This window comes from Atractosteus spatula, chromosome 13 (genome assembly GCF_055471065.1).
Source record: "Atractosteus spatula isolate fAtrSpa1 chromosome 13, fAtrSpa1.hap1, whole genome shotgun sequence".
Classification (NCBI taxonomy): Eukaryota; Metazoa; Chordata; class Actinopteri; order Semionotiformes; family Lepisosteidae; genus Atractosteus; species Atractosteus spatula.
In genome coordinates this window covers 32365037-32387114 of record NC_142718.1, presented here as the reverse complement: position 1 = coordinate 32387114, position 22078 = coordinate 32365037, and the positions used below count along the sequence as shown (strand labels likewise).

Sequence of the window (22078 nt, the reverse complement as noted above, 5' to 3'; positions counted from 1 at the left end):
ACTCAAGTCACTGTGCCATTTCACTGGCTTTCAAGTTACAAATATTTATACCAGTAATGGTTTGTTTTTCAACTTGATTTTAATTGTATTTACCAAAATGTAAGCACATTCATGAGGAAAAAATGTGGTGACCTCTAGCAAATTCAAACTCGACATGACAACACATGTAGTCATCCATCTACCCAGTTGCAACAAAAAAAAACTACACTTTAAAAAGTGAGAAAATAAACCATTAATGGTTTAAAAAAAATGTTAGTCAGGACAAGACAGAACTTCAACATTTCACATAAAACAAAGTGATCAGTGACTGTCAAATTAAAGTACATATAGAAGTGGAGAGTCAATAATGTTTAATTGTAAATTCCAATTACAATTTTCACAAACATTACAAACTGTAATATATACCAATGGAATTACCTAAAAGTGGCTTTCATTTAAAGTGATTTAATTATTTTCATTAAGTTCATTCCATTAAGAAGTAAATAAGAAGCATGGTTCTACCAATGTCAGTTCCTTAAAAAAAATTTCCATGGGAAAAAAACACAAAACTCAATATTTCTGCTACTGTATTTCTGTATTTCTCTCTGGTATGCCTCCTTTTTCCAGTTTCTATTAATTTTTAAAAATCATGCGTTTTTGGTGCTTCTGACTGCTTAATGGGTTTGTGTCATCTTTGCAGAAAAGTACTGTAAACTGTAAAATGCATGGTTTCCTGATATGCGTAACAAGCTTTGCTGTTCACAAATTACTGCTTCTACTTCAGAACGAGTTAGTAAAAATCAGGAGTAAGCAGGACATAACGTCCAAGTTATGCCCTTAAAGAAATTAATTAGTGTGCCCACTATTTCCCAGATACAATATCACAGGGCTTTAAAAAATAACTTTTTTCACAACATTTTGAGATGTGTGCTATAAAAATATAAATTGTAAAGGAGCAGTAAAGGAAAAGCTGAAAATCAATCATGCACTTTGATAGCAAAAACAATGGCCTTCCATTGAAAGGATGTTTAAAAACATAAAGACAGCATATGGCACCATAAGAATTAGCAACTTGTAAGATCAGAAACAAACATGGCTCTGTCCTAAATCAGCACTGCCTCACCAGGGAAATTAAAAGCTAACTTTGCCCATTCTAAGAACAGGCACCATGGGGGCAGACACTAATTAGGGAAGTATCTGCACTTATCCTAATTAGGTCTTGAACATATAATTTGGGAGCTATTGTCCTACTAGGCTGTCATTCCGGGACATACACTATAAAGGCAAAAAAGAACAGGCTCATGGTGAGTTATATAATGGTAGTTCTATTATTCTATAATAGAAACACAGGTACAGTATGCATTGTAACTCATTAATTTCACATGTAACCTATTTTATTTCTGTTTATGCTGCGACCAATGTTTTTTTTTTACTTGAATTTAAATGGAGTTCCTAACAAAAGGAGGAGAAGGGGTTCAGGAGGAGGACAAGTTTCTATTGATCACTGGCCCCAGGGTATAAATATGGGACTCTAAACCAGCATATGTTGCACTAACACCCCACTGCCATCCCCAGCTCCACCCCCAGATTAATAACCTCCTGCATGATCAGGGGGGTTCCGCCTTCCTCACACATATGGCCAAGCAGTGGTCTCTCAAACCCAGCAGACTGAAGGAAAAATATCAATATTCAGCGCAGTCACATTGTTGCTGAACCAACTTTTGATCAATATAATTTTGATAGTCTGAGGGATTATAAGTGCTAGATAAATATTTGGATTCACTAGGTCAATTAAGGGGCTGCACTTCATTTGTGGATGAATTGCATCCTCTTTTATACGTATAGCACATGAAATGTGGGAGTAATGATTGATTATGGGATACAATTATCACTACATGATCTTGATAAAAATTTATGTCACTTGCAAAATTAATTTATCCAGAGTAACTCAGGAAAGACAAAAGGATGGAGTACTGTTACATACAGAGTAACCTACGGTAATTGAAAACGGGACCCTTTCCTGTATTTTTTTTACTGTATGACAATCAAAGCACAGAGCAGACTAAGGTTTAGTAAATTGCACAGGGTAAGAAAAAGAAGTAATTTACTTAGAAGCTGGAAAATAGATTTGACCGTTCTTTTGTCCAGGCACCAGCCTTTTCTTTAAGTGCTAACCTTTGCTTTGAAACTTCCAAAGACCAACATACAGTATCCTCAACTTTCACCCTAAAACTTGCAGCCCTGAACTGCTAAAATAAATCATCTGATATTTCAAACTTCTGTGGGTTGACATATGTACAATAACCTACTGTAGCTTGGGCTTTCCCATTACATCTGAAGGTATGTGGTTTTATTTTTCCTACACTACTTTCAAATTGCTTGGAAAGTGTTTGCAGACAGAAAAGGCTTAAATTGCCTGTATACCATATGAACACTTTTACATCTGGAAAGCACACGAAGTGCTTTAAAAATATTTATGAAGATGAAAGACTGTACTATACATTGCTTGCAACTACTTAAATTTACAAATGCTTGTTGCTTTATGGAAAGTTACATATCATAAGTTGCTGTGTTTTGCTTTTATCCTCCATATCCAGTTTTTAAACTGGTTCCAGATGAAGAATTGTTTAGGTTTCTTGATGTCATGTATCTGAGTCACACATTTATAAAACATTTACAGAATTCTTATTCTCGAGCACAATATTAATACAGTATATTACATTTGTAACATGTACTGTATATGAAGATATCTGTGCGATACAAAGCCTCAAAAAGATAATAATAATAATAATCTTTAAAAATATGAAAAATTATAACACCTCCCAGTATACATACATCAGGAATGCAAACAATTCTGATTGGTGCCATTGTACTGTATGTAACCTGCAAATACCCTGTTAACATCTCACAAATATTGAATTTGGTCATTTCTAATTGTTATTTGAATTCCCCTGCACAGCTAGACACATGCCACATACTGTAAGTGACAATCAGTGATGTAGATACTAGCAGGTCGAAATCCTGTTTTTCTTGGTACTAAATACAATGTATCTTGTAGGGAAATACCGTGTTCACATTTATAGTAACTCTACGTAAAACTAAGCAATAAGACTAAGCAATTTCAAACTAGAAACAGACCCTGAACTTTACAAATAAACTTTCTTAGTCACTAGGAATTTGTGACTCAAAGAGTCCTACTGGGAATCAACTTTACCTTCTCTGCATCCTGCTCAAAGAGTCGAAGCTGAAAACACTGATCTAACTTCAGTTTTCTCATGTGCCACATCTGGTGCAAGTGCTGTCTGGTGGAATGCAGTTTGTCAAGAAGACTGGCAATCTTTGGCACAACACTCTGGAAGTCTGCACTGCCAGGGATGCAGTTTCTCCCTGAAAACCCATCACTACAGCGAATACACTGCAGCAACCTCTGGCCTTCACGGTCTAGCTCCTCCACTGGAGCCTTAAGCACCTTCTTCTTCAGCTGAGTATGCTCATCTATCAATCTCCTGGACCCCTCCACATCCACAGGAAACTCCTTTTTGGCCAGTATCTCTTGTAGTTCTTCTAGACGGGATAACAAGTGCACAGCACTGCCAATGAACTCTTCCAAAGACACACGGAGTTCAATCCACTCATCATGGTTGTACTCCAAAGAGCCTTCAAAGTCGTCAGTCAGCTGGGATGGGTCAACTAGCTTTGAAAGACCTTCCACTGACACCATACTGGTCTGGAAAAAAATAGAGGAATCATTTATATCATTTATGCATTTATTTGTACAAAATTTAACTTATCAGAGAATATTATTAAACACAGAGAATATGCAGATTATTTTTGATTTAAGAGCACTTCCAACTCTTCCGATTTTACATGTACTTCCAACAAAATTAAGCTGTGGAAAAAAAAAGTATTCAAAAGAATAATTCCCATGCACTAAATATTTTTATTTTGACATTCAGATATGATTTATTCAAATGGTCATACAGTTTATTATCTTTTAAACACCATTATAAATCTCTTTACACCATGAAATGCCCCATGCATTGTCTCTGAAGCGATTATTATCTCATAACTAACTTTATAATACCTGTTCATGTAGCACAGGCACACAAACCACTGTTAATTCTTTTTGAAGATAAAATCCACATGCATGGGATTCAAAAATAAAAAGTTCTTTGTTCATATGTATACCAAATCCTCACCTCGAATGTAAACTTTGAGCTGCCAAAATTAGTTTTCTGCTTCTGCCAAAAATTGTCCGGTTTGATAATAAGTGCAACACAGATCTCAGCAGGAAAAGCTTCTTGCAGGGTTTTCAGAAGAGGTTTGATCAAGTCCCACTTAGAGCCTCGCATGTCAATAATTACAGTGAAACCCCGCTTACAGACATCATCGCTGTGAAGTGGAAAAACATTGCTATTAGAGCACAGCCAACATGGCATTCTACAACATCAGTCACACACTTTAAACATGCAATTGGGTCAAAAGAGACTCTGCAGATGATCTGAAAATGAACATCTTTCAAGTCCATTTATACTGAGTCAGGCTTTGCTTCCCAAAAGGAACCTTAAAAATATCACAAACTTTTCACTGCTCTGATTAAGTGAAATGGATTACAATCATATACCAGTTGCATTTCTGAATGGCAAATCCAGCAAAGCTTTAATATTATGGGTCTGAAAGTCTTTTTTACCCATGCAGCAATTCTTTTCTCTACAATTGGGTAAATAAACCATATCCTGACTGATATCCAATATCCAATTGTTTAGCATGGTCCTCTGAAACCTTTTACAGTTTTAGTTATGAGATTAGGTCATTTTAATTAAAACCTTTAATGAAAATGAATATATATATATCTTATTTTCTCACGGCTTACACTGCTATTAAAATCCTGTGCACCTTTATTTTGAAAACACATATTAGTGATGATGCTTAGATAAAACAAGTAATAATTGCTCTACTCCTTTTCCTGCCCTTCTGAACCTTTTAAAACGGCTGGAATTAATGTGATACTAATCTCTTTTTTGCTTTAAGGCTACAAATCCACTGAACGCAATGTTTGTTATTTCCACACAAGCGTGTAGTTATTCTAACAATAAAAGCAGCGTTATTATCCATTTAATTTCCTCTATATTCAATTATAAATGGGTCACTTGACAGCAGTAGCAAAAAGGATGCGTTTGAGCACAAAACAAATCACAGCAGTGAAAAGACAAGAAAAGAACATCTAAGATGCTCCAGGACAGAAGCTGTTTTTAAGTAATACTGGATCCACAGAGAAAATTACTCTCGCCAAGAACCAAGCCACAGTAACTATGAAACCATACCACTTACAACAATTGGCTTATTAAATGCAACAATATATTGACTCATGCATTAAATATAAAAATAGTGTACCTTTAAGTTAGGAAACACATGTTAAAAGGACAAACCTAAAAATGACTTTATGAAAGGTGAAAGTTTTAAAAAATAATTATCTACAATTTTTACCTCTTATCTTTTGAAAATAATAAGTACAAGCAAAATTAGTGAGCAGAGTAACACTAAAAACACTGAAAGAAACTGAAACTGGAAACATTCCAGACAGACATTATGTTGCGATATTTACTCTTCTAATGGCAGTAATCTTTAAAAAAAATATTACAGCAGAAGAAAATATTACAGTAGCGGGAAATTAAAAATGCCTTGTAGCTGTTGTACTATCTTAGTTAAAAACACACTCATGGAAAACAGTTCAATATTACAGTGCATTTTATTCCCTCTTGTTAGATTAAGAAAAGAAAACTACTGATGATTGCTAAGTAAAACTGTTACCTCTATTTTCATATATTTCAATGTCTGTATACACCTTTAAAATGTGCACCCCGAATGTTTACATTATCTTTAAAACAAGTAGTAGTTTGAAAAAAAGTAGATCAATAATTCTATTTCCCTGTTTCCCTCTTCTTTACTTCCATCAACCATTTGATATACAGTAATAGAGCAGAGATGTGTCCTAAAACAAAAAAAAAGCTTTTATTTTAATGTTTATGTTAAAACACTACATTTTGGCAAACACGAAATATTGTATATTTACAGTATAAAAGATATTCTGACTGTGGACAGTAAAGTCAAGTCCTAATTTAGAACAAATGTTAGAGATAGGAAAAACTATCTCTTACAGTATAACCTTATTGTACAAAATTTGAATAGTAACGTGCAATACTCAGTTCTAAACCTACTTAAAGTACTGCAACTGCTCCTCGTTACATGTTGCTAAATAATTTTAATGTTTTCTTATGTTTTAAAAGCAGAAGAGGAAGTTTAGTGAAATATAGATAAGAACAGTCAAATAACAGTCAAATAACAGTTTTCATGAATACACAAGCTTTCAGTTCAAGAAGGTTACTAGAATGAAAGAGGCAAATCATCATGACATGAAAGGAGGTTTCTTATTTCCAGTGCTCTGAGTGTATTAATAAAGTAAGGTTAGGTGGAAAAAGTATCTTTTATTTATACTATTTTCCCCTAAGGTATCAGGCTGTTTAAAGTCTAATTAACAAGCCTTTGTCCTATATTACAGAGAGCTTTGAAGTTTACTTCATAGGCACTGTGCCAAGACTGATCAATGCGTGACAGAGCAGTACTGTCCTGACATTGTTCCTGAACGGATTAAGCACCAGCGTGCAGAGATTTCCTACATTTTTAAAATGCAGCAGAGCTAGACTGCATATCTATATCAGTATCTTACCAAGGGTTAAAAAACACCTTAAGAAGGTAAAACAGTTCATTCATTTGCTAAATTCAAAATACACATGACTGTCAATTGGATTCAACATCAATCCCAACAAGTAAAACACATGATGAACAATCAATTAGCGGAAAGCAAAAGGTTAGGATACAGATTGCATGGGCAGGGAAATAATATATTGCTTCCACAAATTAAGCATAAACTGTTCCTCATATTTCTTCTAAGTGAAGCAACTTGAATCATCTCCTTAACAGGCAGAATTTAATTTGGTGCCTTTCTGGAAAGATAAAGTTGTCATTAAAGCTACCTACAGTTCTGTATCTATAACAGACCAGAACTCCCTCTGTAGTCTAATATAAAAATAAAACAGGCAAAGAAAACAGCTGTGGGAAGTTTCACACAATCATTAAGGAATAAAAAATATATTCGACTAGTATAAGCTCTTATTTATGAATAATATTAAGTCTTTCTAGGAGGTTGACTTAGAAACAGATAGGATGCTGTGCCTAGATTTACACCATACATCAAGAAGGTGTGAAGTACCTATAAAAAAGAATTACATATGTTTCGTTTTAGTAAGCCAAAGGGTCTTAATTAAAAAAGCTGAAATAATAAAAACATACATTTAATTTAAAGCATTGTAACAAACATCTGTTTGAATAATAGGTTAAATACTGAATTACAGTATGTAGTAAATGTAACTATTAATCTATTACTACTGTCATGTTACCTATATTATTTATTACAGTCTGACAGGGACTGATATCTCAAAAACCAATTTATGCTTTCTTTGTTCACATAAATAAATACTGTATGTTTATGCAATATTTATATATTTAATTTAAAATAGTCAAGCTGTCGTGTTTCTTGAAAATAAGCAGCTACAGCACATATTATACAATATTGTAAATATTACGTAATTCGCAATTAAATTATAATTTCTGATTATGAATGTGACGCCTCCAAAAACGATGTTGGAAAAATTACAAGACAGCACCTGTAAAGTAACTCCAAAAAACATGACACCGGTGCTTTCACCATATTGTATATAAATGTAACTACACAACCTAAGTCATGCGTCTATTACTCAACACATGTCTTTATTCCTACCTGTATGTTTTATGAGCTTCTCCTTCATGAATCACCCTGCCATCTTCTCGGCACAACTTTCTAAACTCAGAAGTACTTATTTGACAGTAATGCACCAGTGCTAAACCTATATATCACATTTAATAGATCCTGCTAGGAAGAATAGTCCCAATTACTTCACTTCTGACAGAATGATGAAGCATTTTTCTAACAATGAAGAGTGAATGGACTTTGTTGTATGGACAATACATAACAATCAGGTCCCTCATGGGTTATTTATTTAACTGATACTATACATGGTGTATTATCAAAACTGAAATTATTTATAGACAAATTCCATTTAATTTCATGTTATTACATTTTTACTTTTGTCTATGCCAAGTTAGAGGCACGTACAGTGTGTATTATGTGCACCCAGTGTAATGTTTAAGATACAAATTACGAAGTGCCCTACAATAAAAGCCTCACATGTACGGTAGATGAATAATCAGATACATCAAAGGTTAGGTGAACGTTTTTTAGCTCGAGAAACCGTTTTGGGTTCTATAATGAGGTAAGATCGGTGGCACGTAGTTGACTGGTGTATCAAATTCTTCATTAGTGGAATATTGACTTATAGAATTAAAGCCGTGACAGGAACCTTGCAAACAATTCAATACCAACACCAGAAAAAAAGTGTGCTAGAAGCAGAGTAATGCAAGCCACAGCAACTGCTGCCAGCAGTTACTATAGTACTGTATATGACAGGACCACGCCTTCTGGTATTCCAACAAAAATAAAAACACACTCCGGAAAAAAGAATCCTTTCCAAAGCTGATATTTGAGAAAAAAATCAGTGCCATTTTTTTTTTGTCATCAGAAATCAATGTAATACAAATAATCTAATCTCAATCTGAAGAAGGATTTTTTCATCTATTATATTTCTCTGCATCTCATCTGTATATTATATAGAATATCTGAAGAAAAAAAAAAGAATAAATACTGCATGGATTTCTGCACATACTGTATATAAATAAATTAATAAGACCAATTTAGTAGAACCAATCAGCAATCGACAGAAGGTTGAAAGCTGCCTTATTCACTGCATGGGCTAGCGTGTTTGTGTTTACCTTGGTACAGTAGCCAAATATTGTACCAGTCTTCGGAGGTCTTCCTGCTTTATTCTGTCATGGTTACTTCTTGCTGGGAAGGTCAAGATTGGGCCACCTCTTTTGTCACGGCCTCCTGTAGACGACACACTGCACTGTGAAAGTCTGTGGTGGCCGACATTCAATTATACAATACCTGCCAGGTGTTCTAGCAAAATCTCAAAATCACTCAAGGGATTGCCCTCATTAGTGTAAACCTTATAAGCATTATAAAACAATAAGACATCAGCACATTAAAATGATACAATGAGACATATTAAGCCACCGTTCACTCCAGAGAATATGGCCTTAGGATGGTAATATAAAACAGGAAAAGCTGATCTGATGGAGTTAAAAATGGTGAATGGCCTGTTTTTTGTATTCAAGAAACAATAGAAATGTTACCACTTTTTAACCTACGGTATTTGACCGTGAGAAGCACGAGAGTTATGCAGCTCTCAAAGTTAGTTTAAAACAGAGGCTTTTCACCATTATTCACATGTGAAGAGGGAAAGCTCATCTGATTGTGGAGGAAGTGCAGTACATATTTGTCCGTTCTGATACTTAGAAGTCCCTCAGCGCACACACCAGAAGTCATGAGACAAGGAAGGAAAGAATTAAAATAATCTCTGTATGATCACAGTGACAGATTCATGCTGACACTTTTTGGGAACACTTTATCTTTAGAATACATCCACATTCTACTTAAATGAACTCGGCAGCTCTTTTCTGCTATCCAACATCAATCAACATCTACAGGTTGTGTTTTTTTTCTTTATACAAATGCCAAAACAGTGCTACTCATTGCCCAATATCAAAAGATAAAGAAAAAAATGGATGAAACAGCATGAGATTCTATTTGGGCTAACTCTTCATTAAATCCAAGCCAATTCTGTTCCTCACTAAGGGGAATAGTTTGCCATTGACGATACACAGTAAAAGTCTTAATATACTGAGAGGCATTAAAATGCAACAAATGAGCATTAGAACCAGTAACACTTGGCTTTTTAAAATTTATCTCAGTATATTTTTATATAAAGAAAAAAAATGCTATTCTTTTTTTTCTAGTTTATCTTCCATTGTACAAAAGTAGTTCAAAGTAGGCTTGTTTCCCAGAATTCAGGGATTTCCAGGGGCTTTCGGTGGCTTTTATCAAAGCGACTTCCACCTTCCTTTGATACAGGGAAGATATGTTTTTTTTTCCTTCAGTTCATTTAATGACCAAGGGCCTATACTGTGTCTCACAATTGCTGTGTGCAAATACCCGGGAAGAGTTCCCTAATAACTAAATTACTCAAATGAAAGGAAAGTGTTTTTCCCCAGATCACTCTCTTTTTGAATTATTCAGCTAATCAGCATCAAAACTAGAAACTGGACTGAATCAAAACGTCAGCTTCAAGTCCAAACGTAAACCTGTATGGTGGGTTTCTATGGGGTAAAAGAAACAAGACTCTGTGAAAACAACAAGCAAATCCGTGAAACAAAGGGCCACTTCTAAGTGGAGGAGTTATAAAGAGCATTTGGAGGATGGGCTCTGATTTAAACCTGGCCTTAGTCTTGAGTATCTGGATCTGTAGTTCACCTCAGTCCCATTCCCATTTGGGAGGTGGAGGTAATGATTACCAGACACAGAGAACAGGAAAAATAAAACAAAGAACAGGCCTCTGTGGTGGGGATGGAGTGAGAATAAAAACATCCCAAAAAAGTATTCACATCTAGGTTTCTGATTGTCCTCCTACATGTAAGCTACAAAAAGCAGTCCATCCCCTAATGGCTAAACAATACCAAGGCATCATTTTAATTAAGAACACATGAGATCTTTTACCTTCTCAGGACAAAAAAGTTCTTTCTTTTTAAGTTTTTTTTAGGGTAATCATGCCCTAGTGTGGATCAACAATTGTTTACACAGAAGTTATGTTTTATCTGCAGTAAAGTCAATCCCTCTGTATTAAGTACACATTAACGAGCAAAACATAAACACCCCATGAGAATCAAAGTTACGAGTATTTTACATGCAAACTCACATATCAGTGTCCCTTATTTACAAAAGGAATGCAAAGAGAACTTCAAGCAAAAAGAAGCATGCAGCTAAGTAAGATATTCATTTTAAATTCAGTAGCTTTGGACCGGCATTGAGCAGTTCAGTACAGGGGCAATCTGAAATGTAGATTTGGCTGTAAGACAGCTTGAGTGAAAGAATTACAGAGGAGCTGTAAGAATGAGGCAATTGGAACCTCCATCCCAAATCACTTGAGGTGGAAGAAAGGAGGCCAGGAACCCATATACTGTATATATACAGTATACAGTACATTGTATCTGGTGTGGCACAGGGCTAGTCCTTTGCACTTAAACTTCAGATCGATCACCATTTCATTTGGCATTTGCATGTTTTCACCAATACAGAAACACAAGGCATTCAAAGCAAAAACAAAAAAATAAGTCTGTTGCATGTATCTGTTACTTTCTTTCAAATGTGTAGAAATCTGCAGATGATGAATCTCACAACAATCCTGCTCAACTCATCCTGCACAGATGCCTCCACCTTTCAACAGCCCTTGTAACCCATTTGTTTAGTATGTTGCCACTTTTTGTTTTTCTAAAAAAAAAAATCTATGGTTTGAATGTTTCAAGCACAAAGCATTCAGTAACACTATTACCATTTGTCATATTTAAATTTAAGTTGCATTTGCACAATTAACTCACCTGATACAAAGGCCACTTTTTCTTTTAGTACAGGCAAGACATCAGATGCTTTAATTCCATCATTTCTGAAAGACCCTGAAAAAAAATACAGAAAGAATTTGATAATCTGATTTAACATTTAATCTCATAACAAGATTAAAATTCCTGGACACACACGCAAATTTCAATGGAAAAAAATCAGAAATAAATAACTGCTCTCAGTAAACTTATTTTTACATTTTTAATTGTATTTATAAATACACATACCACAAAAGGTTTGCAAAATTGTTAAAATAATGCAATCACCCTCCACCTTCACAAATTGCCTTACAATCATACCTGTCTAAAACAGACACTATGTACCACTTGCATATTAAAAATAAGTAGAATAATTAGCTTTGGAAAGCTTCTAAGAGGATTTATTTTCATTATGCAGAAGGGTAATTAAATGTTTGAAAAAAAGTAATTTTAATAATGAATTAATCAATTAAAGTAATGACCTACACATCTGAGAGTTGTTTTCAACTTCTTTCAATACTGTAAATATGTCTGCCTATTTACATAATATATACTTAAATCATTAAAAAACTTTACCTGCATATAGTAATTGGTTTAGGTTAGATAATTGGCATTACTATAAGCAAGTCATTAAGATAAAAAATGATTACTGTACAACATTGCTCATCCAGAACAGAATAAAGGAGTCACACACCACTTTTCTCCTTTGTAAAAGTACCAAGCACTATAGACAGTATACATGAATGGACTGAAAATGAAGTCTAGTAGTTTAAACTTCATATTTTTGTTGAAAGAAAATTGTTGATTTAGCCCCATTTATTTTCCACTTTGCCCTTTCATCTCCTTTCAACACAATACTCAACAGTTGTTTTTTAATATTGATATAGCCATTCGCCATAGACTTAAATCCAAACAATATAATTTGTGTGTTTTACAATGGGCACCTTTCAGGATTATGGTGTTCCTTTAAGAGCATGCTATGAATTATGCAATTTTTATTAATTTTTATATGATGTGAATGAATAGGTCAAGCTCTTGCTGTTTCATTGCAAAATACACGAATAGAAGAATAGAATACAATAAGCACATAACCTCTTTTAGGACACTAAACCATACTTTCACTCAGCTATAAAACTGGTCAGTGTGCATACTATGGACTTTCTGGACTCCTTAATGCATCCTTAGAATGAAACATCTGTTCATTGATTTCTGCAAAAAATAGATATTCATGAAATATAGAATAACTGTATAATTTCAGATGTATAAACATGCATTAACAGACTTCTAGATCATAAATGTAGATATCAGTATGGCATGTGTACAAGGATTGTTAACCATTCTATAGGCTTTAAATTATACTTTCATTATCTGCCTCCAAAGACAACAAAAAAGCTTCTTTATACTGTACTTCACTGTTTTGCATGGAACGCAAAAGCAAAATTGTGCTGCTCTTTTACATTTCATCTTCATTTCACACAGAATCATAAATGGTATTTGTTTTCATTCCACATTAATCCAAGAACGATAAAATCCATAATTTCTCCACTATTCCTGGAAAGAAGAGAATGTGGGCGCCCAACGTAATGGAGTATTTGACTCTTCAGAACATGTAATCAGCTTGTATCTGGACATCAAACATCTAGGCAGGGTAAAAGCTCTTCCTCTGAGCAGTCTGCTTTGGCAATCTCAACTGCAGCTGCACTGCCTAACAATTGGCTTGTTTAAACATATCGAATGAACTGAAACTGCAGTATCCGTTTTGGCATGTCTAGCTTAACCACTTTATGTTTTAAAATGAAGAAGCATTCAGTGTTTTTTTTTTCCGAACAAAGTATGCATTTCAAGCATTTCAATACCATAGACGAAACTGCAAAGGACACAAACCACTGTTACTATTAATATCAAGCAGGACAGAATGATTTCAAGACATTTTCTTGCACAGAGAAAATGTGTAAATCTCCACATAACTAAAGTGTTGTTTCCAGAAGATGTTATAAATAATAGAACACAATGGTACATCTACACAGCAGGTACATAGCAACATCTCTGGATAATATCTTAAATCTACATATAAAGATCAACATGCTGCATTTGGCTACTTACTGCCTCAAGTTAAATAATGAAATCAGAGTATGTGTGTTTTGGGATTCCCAGTGTCAACCCAATAATTACATTATACTTGATGTTCTGCAGTCTCATGACACTATTTTATTCTTTATTTCACAACACCTATTTTAGAAATGAATGGCCTACTGTGCATGGAACAGAAGATCAACTTTGATGAGTACATTCATTCTGTTACTTAAAACACTATAATTTTTATTACATGCACACACCTATCTGTACGTCAACAATGTATTTACATTACTACAACTACTGTTTAAGTGACAACAAAACTGTCAGTGCAGTAGATAGATAACCCAGTACACATGTTTTTCTGCTCAAGTGTATTTCTTGCATAAGCAACTACATAACCCTGTGCTTTCCCTTACCAAGATGTCTGGCATCAAGAATGCTTACATTGCATCCAGAATACCTTATATTTCATATTACTTGTAATGGATATTACAAGTGAAGATACTGTAACTGTTTCCATTTTTTTAACCTGACAAAGAAGTTTCCACATCATTTGCTGTTAAACTGTATGTAGTACACAGAACATGAGTCTGTAGTTTGCTGTCTAGCCACAAATTATCAAACCTGTAGGCCCAAATATCGCACAGAGCTGTATAAATATTTGTTTCATGAAATCTACACATAAAACAAATTTTCAAGCTCTTGATGTCATATCAGTTTTTGTTCCTTTCCCCTGAGATCTAAATGTATAACGCTAAAGAAAACACTTATTTTTTTATTCAAGCCCAGAAACTCTTTGAAGTCAATGAAAGCATTTCTAAAGATATTATATATTATATGTATCTACAGTGTAACAACTAATGAAAGCATCAGGATATATTTTTAAAGACACCCTTTCACATCACTGTCAAACTCCATTTAGATGGCAGACAGGAATTTGCTGGGATATTTACAGCCACTATGAATGAATGTACCAAATACAGATGTTCCGGATTGTCAAATTTGATTTTCTGAATTGTGAAATGTATATACCATATTAAACAGCCAAGAATTATGCTGCTTGTTGTTTATCGAAGAAATACTGTCTGTTCCTCAAAGTATTAAAATGTCTTATTTTCGTGACTAACAGATACAAGCAAACTGCATATACACATGCTATGTGGCTGTTTGCACATTTTGCAAGACACTGCACAGCCTGCTTTGACTGCTTTGTGTTTCAGCTTCTGGGAAAATGGAATATGAATGCACAGGGGATAGCTCAGATTTCCATATTTAAAAGCTCTGATGCCCTATAATGCCATCACATATTGTTCAGAAATGAAATCTGAAGGAGGAAATTAAGAAACAAATGTTGAGTTTCGTGAAAAATGTCAGCAGTAAAGTGCAGACTACTGTCAAAGGTAGAAATGTGTCCACTGTGTAAACCCCTGAAAGGAATCATCCAAACACATAATGTACATTACACTCTTCCAAAGATCAAAACTTTTGCCATTTGGCCCAATTATGATGGCAGTTATTCATTAGTGGCACAATCTGTTACTTTTACAATCCCTCGTTTAACAGCTGGGATATAAAGGCTGAAAGACTAGCATGCTCATCAGCTGACAGTATTAAAAAAGTGAGAGTTTACTCCTACATCATATGAGCCCTGTTAATATGTCTGTAATGAGCTGTACTGTATCTCAGCAAGTGAGTCACAGAATCTGAAAGCCCGGTTCAAAAGGAAACCTTAATTCTCTAAATATGCTTTTAATACATTTTAAAAGCATTCAATATCATTTTGAAGTATTTACCGTTCCTCAATATTTTAACCACATTCTTTGAATTTAATTTCTGGAGAAATGCCTTTACATGTACCTGAAATAGAACAGTGGCTCAATCAGTAAAAAAAAGGCTGTTTTTTATTTGTGTTTCTTTATCTAAGTAAATGCCATTGCACATGATTAAGTTTCCTTTTATAGTTCTCGTCTCTGAAAAGTACATAATCAAATTGGCTTTTCCATTATGAGCCTAAATCATGCACTGAAGGTACAGTGCAGTGCTTGTAGCGACAGAGCCTTCCAAAGGGCCCAGAGCAGAGGTAGAATTGACTGGAGAAGTGCTGCAGCTCAAACAGCAATGCAAGCTTACCGGAGCCTGGAATGTCATAGGGGTCACTGCTGCATGGCAACCCAAGGTTACCATGGCCATTTCAGGCCTACCTGAGCTCAGTGGTGATTGCTAGACTGTGTACCACCATGTACTGTAAGAAAGGCATCCAAGACATAGTAGCTAAAGACAGACCAGCAAAGACTAGCTTAGAGAGTTGGACCTGTGCCCCTTTGTTGGTTGAACATCTCTGAAGATCTCAAAACATCTCAGAAGCCCCTCAGCTTTATTTTAAGGAGCTATAAGGATACATACTGTACATACTTTATACTTTATTAATACATACTTTACATAAATACATTAGATAATAAATACATAGGTTGAACAAATACTGTATTACAGTACTGTAGTACTGTATTATAAAAATGTTTCGGCTGTGTTTTTCATTCCTAAAACATACTAGACTAGACAGGCTCTTCTAAGATATTTTCTGTGTACTATTCATATTGAACATTTAAAGAAAGTTTATGAATTTTACACATTCACAAATAGTGTTTTACATATTAGAAAATAATCAGATTTTTACATTTTGATGACATTTTAGATTTCTCAATAATATTTTGTTTTTTACATACAGTATAATCTATCCCATCTCTGAAAAGAACAGCTGAAACCAAGTTTTCTGGGGGACTAAGAAATGCTGCCCAAAAGTTAGATTTCATGCTGAAGAGCCTGGCACTGTTTTTGATACCACCAGGCATACAAAAATAATAACATTCTCCATTCCAGGAAAGCAATCAAAGCTGAGGTGGTGCTGTTGACATGTGTAAGTATATTTACTCCGTATGCTACAAAGCCAGCTCAGACTACAGATGGGTATTAGTTTCTATTTATTTGGAAAGTGAAAATGTACCCAGGCGAAAGCACTCCAGCTCGGTTACACTGAAAACACTGATGGCACCTCTGAAATCATATGTGAATCATATATCCACAAACCCAAAGAAACATACAACAGCTTTTGTTCACTTTAGTAAACTTAAAGCTACACTATAAAGTATAAAAAAATACTTTTTGGAAACCATTTTTTGATATTCACATCAGCTTTTCTTTTCTTTGTCATGTGAAAGGCCTACTTTTTCTTTGTAAAATATCATTGTCCATTTTTACTACTCATTAAGATTCACAATAATTGTCAGTCGTTTATTTTCTGTCACTTGTTACCTTTCTTTTAAAACAGATGAAAGAAAGTCTACATTCGCCAGTCAAAAACAAAACGGGTCCCCAGAAATCAGCGATGAAAGTAAAAAAAAAGCACAAAAAAGCAAACCTCTACTAGAAAACCAAATTAAAAAAATTAGCAAAATCAAAGGCTGTGGTACTGTATACATGTTTTTGTATTTATACAGTTTGTACTATACAGTACTGTATGGAACAAATTGAACTTCTCAAAGATAACAGTTGAAATGTTATGATTTTCCTTCCTTTCTAATTGTCAGCATGGAATTTAACTCTACTTGTTCCCTTGCAGCTCACACACTGATGCCACTGATCACTTGAACCTCTATGTACTACATGTGGCAGGATGAGGTAAGTGTTGGTTAGTCAGCATTCTTTGAGTTTCCAGTGAAACAGTGACCCCTCCAAATTTACTGGCAGCCTGTGAGCTTGCAGTGACTTCAGTAAGATATTGTGGCACTCTTCCCATAAGACACTGCTGAGCTTGCAATGCATTGAAAGGTGAATGGCTCTGAGCAGGTGATCATGTCAGAGAAGCACGTCTGCGAATCCTCATTCACCCGGCACAGTTGTACAACAGCAAACAACTGGTGATGCCAAAGTGAGTGGGCAGAGAATAAAAAAGGCAGGGGAGAGACCAGCAGGACATATCTGGGGAAAAGCACTTTGTATTCATCATTCTCTTCCTTAAGTGAAGGACATGTGGGCAGTTTTAAGATGAGGAATCTCCAATAAGCAGCTTAAGACGTCTGAAATGCCCTACAGTACGATGTGTGTGTGTGATTTGGTGCACTAAAAAATAGCATTAACCCACATTCTTTTGCTGAACCTTACTAATAAAGTCCACTCACAAATTCTAGGATACAGCCAAGACTGAAGAAGATACACGCTTGTGTACCTTACATTCTACTAATGATTGTGTTGGCCACTAGTTGTACTAATGAAATTCTTGTAAGATTTTTTGCCACATTTTGTTGACACACAAATACATTGCCTAAGCTTTACCAGTTATTTACTATCTCAAAAGGACAGAGCACAGTATTTTTCATGGGTAAAAACACCTGAATATTGTTCACTAACAAGCTTTATCAAGCACGCTATTACTTCAAGAAAGGCAAAGAGAAATAAAGCAGGCCTATCTGTTTGATGCAAATTAACGTACAAATTATACCTTTGTAAAGAAGACTCTTCTTATGTCCAGTTCAAGTATTCCTCTAAGCTACTGTACCTGCTGGTACAATTTTCAAATTAAAGTGACTCCTTCTCGTGAGACTTTAAAAGCTCAGCACTAAACCAGCAAGACCCCCCCGGAAAAAAAACAACAACACCAAAACAGTTACCCATGCCAACTTATAATATCCCACACAGAAAACCAGGTCAAGCACACCTTTATACAGACCTGCTGTTCTTACAAACAGCCTAATATTCAAGTGGGTTTTTATTTCTGAAAAATTCTGTATTGTCTTTGCTCACAAAAAAAGGATAATTTTAGGAAGACAGTACAGACAATTACTGTATACACACATATTCTCCGAGCTGAACTACTGAATAATAAATAATAAGAAAAAATGGTATGGACCAATTTCTTGCTATATAATACCGAGAAGTCCATGTTACCAATTGTCCATAAAGTCAGGAACTCAGTTTGGGAGATTACAGAATGCATCCCAAAGGATTCTACATAAATCAAAGAATTAAATATCAGTACTTCCTTTGCTCTATTAAAGTGTAGTCCATGTCTCCATTTTACTAAATGTGTCTTCATTAAAAACATGTGCTTGAGGTCAGTGTTAGCATATGTGCCTTAATTCTCTTCTTTTCAGTACAGTATATCACTGAAAGAGGAGTCTTGATGCTACAATATTTCCACCCTTTTTCTTAAACCAGACCTAATCATATACATCCAAGACCGTATGTTTAAGATTTACATTTAAGATTCGAAGATCCTTACGTTAGGGAGTGTGCTCTGTAAGTTATTTCTTTTTGAAATGTGTAAGTAAGATATCTTTTAGAGCCTCTCTTGCTCAGTGTGCAATACATTACTAGAAGTAAAAACACAATAGTTAAACAGACGAAACCTTCAATTTTACAATGTCCATTTGTTATGGGAAAGACTTTTACTATATTTTTACTTGGTGAATCACTTCACCACTTGGTTAACATAAGGTATGAAGAGGGGTGAACCCATCATTTTTACTGGCCATTGGCAAAGACTTTCAATACTTCTAACTACGTAGCTCAGATGCAAAAATTGTAGGGAATGTTAAACTATTAATCTTACCAAAAGCTAAGGGATTAAAGATGCAAATGTTGTTTCATTTTAATTATAACCTTTCCACAAATTTTTACTATGATGTTTTCAGTCATGGAAAGAAATACTTTTGTCTGTTACAAAAAGGAGTCCCATTTTATTTTGGATTTGGATTTTTTTACCATGCATTCAAACTTAACACACAATCTATACCACAAAACATACTTTAAACAAATGCAGTCGTGAAAGAGTTTGGTACTTAGCTTTTCCTGCAATAAACAGAAGGATACTACCATACAATCCCAACGCTTGCTCAAATTTCCCTGTACAAAGAAAAGGTGACAGAAACATTGCCTATGTGACATTTTCAAGTCTAGCACAATATAGCCAGCATTGATCCAGTAAGCCATTACCTGCTACTCTTCTGAGAATTCTATCCGAGAAATGCTCTCTTACACTCTCAATACATACAGGGATAGATGTCACTAATGCCAAATCTGATTCAGCCTGCAAGTGCTCTAGGCTACAGCTCAGAATATACTGGGCTCTTACTGCCTGTGTTTATGGTCAGTTTGAGAATCAGGGAAGTGGGAAAGCTCTGAAATGCTGCCAAGCCAGAAAGGAAAAAAGATGGACTTTAAAATCAAAGTCTTTTGAATTACTTTAAACAGCACTCATTAACGTGAAGTTCTTGAGAAGCAATAACAACTCGTTTTGCACTCAAAAACACCCACTTTCATCAGTTTCCATGCTCAACTAGCCTTATAAATTTTAGCACCATACCTGAAAACTGCCTCCGAAGGTTTCCTCTCAGGCTAGGCCACAGCTACGGGTAATTGGTGGAGTAAAAGATTCTTAGTGAAATACGTAATTAGAATTCTCACAGGGATTTTCTTAACACAACCCAGAAGCCTGTGTATTTGGAACATGTTTCTGTCACTTAATGTAAGGGTGAAAAGCACCCAATCAGAGCTACTATCTGAAAATAAGGTCCATCTGAATTCTCAATTTCAAATTTGCTAATTCTGCCAAATTTGACCTTTAAATTGTTCTCGCATGCCGAGAACATATCCACGAAAATAAGAAAGGCACAAATGTAGGCAGAGGTAGGAGGCTATGCTAATTGTTAATACTGTTAACTGTCAGAATATTTCCTGTTGTAAGAAATGGAACAATGCAGCTTGATGGCATTGAAACAATGACAAAAAGAAGCATCTGGTACAGAAAACACTACAGCTCCGATATGATAATGCATGCAAATGGAAGGTCAAAACACATTAAAGGGACAATTAGATTCCCAAGAAGTCATACAGCAATATCCCGGGAGACAACCCTTGTTTGTCTTTCAGTTTTCAATTCCTTTCCTTCCATGTAGACAAATCCACTCAAATCACACTACAAAGTACCAAACAGCTGTCTTGGAGTTCTGGAGCCATATCTGAAAACATCAATGACCAGTCACTTGGATCAACATGTGACTTACAACAATCGAAAACAACAAAAAAAAAAGCTCAAGCAACAATCAATTTTCACCATTAGAAAGGCCATCAGCTCCCTAGGGCTACTGGGGTTTGTGGCACTTCTGCTGCACAAATGTGACCAATTGTAGACTAGACAAATGAAACCAGAAAAGGAAGAATATCTACAACATCCTCCTCTATTTCCTTTCCATTCACAATTTTCAATATTTTGAAATACGTTTTCACACACTTTTTTAGACATTATGTTGTACATGTTGTAGAGTGAAGCTCCTGTCAAGTACTGTACAATGCTTGAAATGTAAAGGATTTCTTGCACAGAAATGTGTATCTGTGCCCCTTACAAAAGTTTCTTTAGCATATTGTGGCAGAAGTATATTGCACTAAATAAAAAAAATATGAAATCAGGAAAAAGCATTCATTGGTTTGGAAAATGGTACAACATACTGTTGGAAAATAGAGCTAATAAATATGCAATATGTAAGCATGAAAACAGGGAATGTCAAACTATTTAGCTTACCAAAAATGAGGGATTAAATAAATACTGAGAATGAACATACAGTACTAGATTGATCAACATTGAAATGCTGAGTATCAATCGAGTATCCAGTTCTTTAAAGTTGAAAAGGTTGTGTCAATTTTATTTTTAAATTTATTAAATTTATCAATTTATTTTATTATTAAAAATTATTTGACTTGCATAAATCTATTAATAGCTACTATATTACCTCTTTGTGCCAATCTATCATTGAGTGATGAAAAGAGAAATATTCAGTTGTTTAGACAGGAAGTCCATCTTTATAATTTCATTCCATTTATATTAAGACTGCATCTTATTCTTCTAATTCAATGTAGTACCAACCATATTGCCCCCTTAAAACCTCCTTTAATGTAATGCAATATAACACAAGAACTGCATTATAATAAACATCTGCCCAGACATCATTATAACCAAAATAATGCCTAACGATTTATAATATTCTTGCTTAACATACATTGTTTGTAACAGCTTTATACAGTATATAAATTGCTAGGAATTACTATGAATATTTAAGTGAAACTGGTCGTAAACTCTATTGTATGTTATTTTACCAATGGATGAGGGGCAAAAGGAAGTTGCCTCTCTCTCTAGTTGCATAACACCACTGCAAAGCTGCATCCAACATCGCGTTTATCGTGCTTAGTAGACGAAACCCTAGCAACTGTGGGGTTGGCTCACTGGGTAGAATAAATTAGCTATATAGACTGCGACCTGAAGCATGAAAACTACCCTTGCAGTGGAACTGCATTTAGAATTTGAAAAACACCAGACAGCATTTCTGAAAAG

The 22078-nt window shown here is 34.9% G+C and overlaps 1 protein-coding gene across 1 annotated transcript in view; it reads right to left on the bottom strand.

The window, feature by feature from the left end:
- kalrna (kalirin RhoGEF kinase a) overlaps positions 1 to 22078 on the bottom strand; it is a 209033-nt gene that overhangs the window by 132345 nt on the left and 54610 nt on the right. The window contains exons 2-5 of the mRNA XM_088930063.1: positions 11626 to 11700; positions 8905 to 9019; positions 4179 to 4371; positions 3194 to 3706 (exon numbers count right to left, since the gene is read on the bottom strand). Of these exons, the coding sequence (XP_088786189.1) occupies positions 3194 to 3706; positions 4179 to 4371; positions 8905 to 9019; positions 11626 to 11700 (896 nt within the window). The remainder of the gene's footprint in view (positions 1 to 3193; positions 3707 to 4178; positions 4372 to 8904; positions 9020 to 11625; positions 11701 to 22078) is intronic.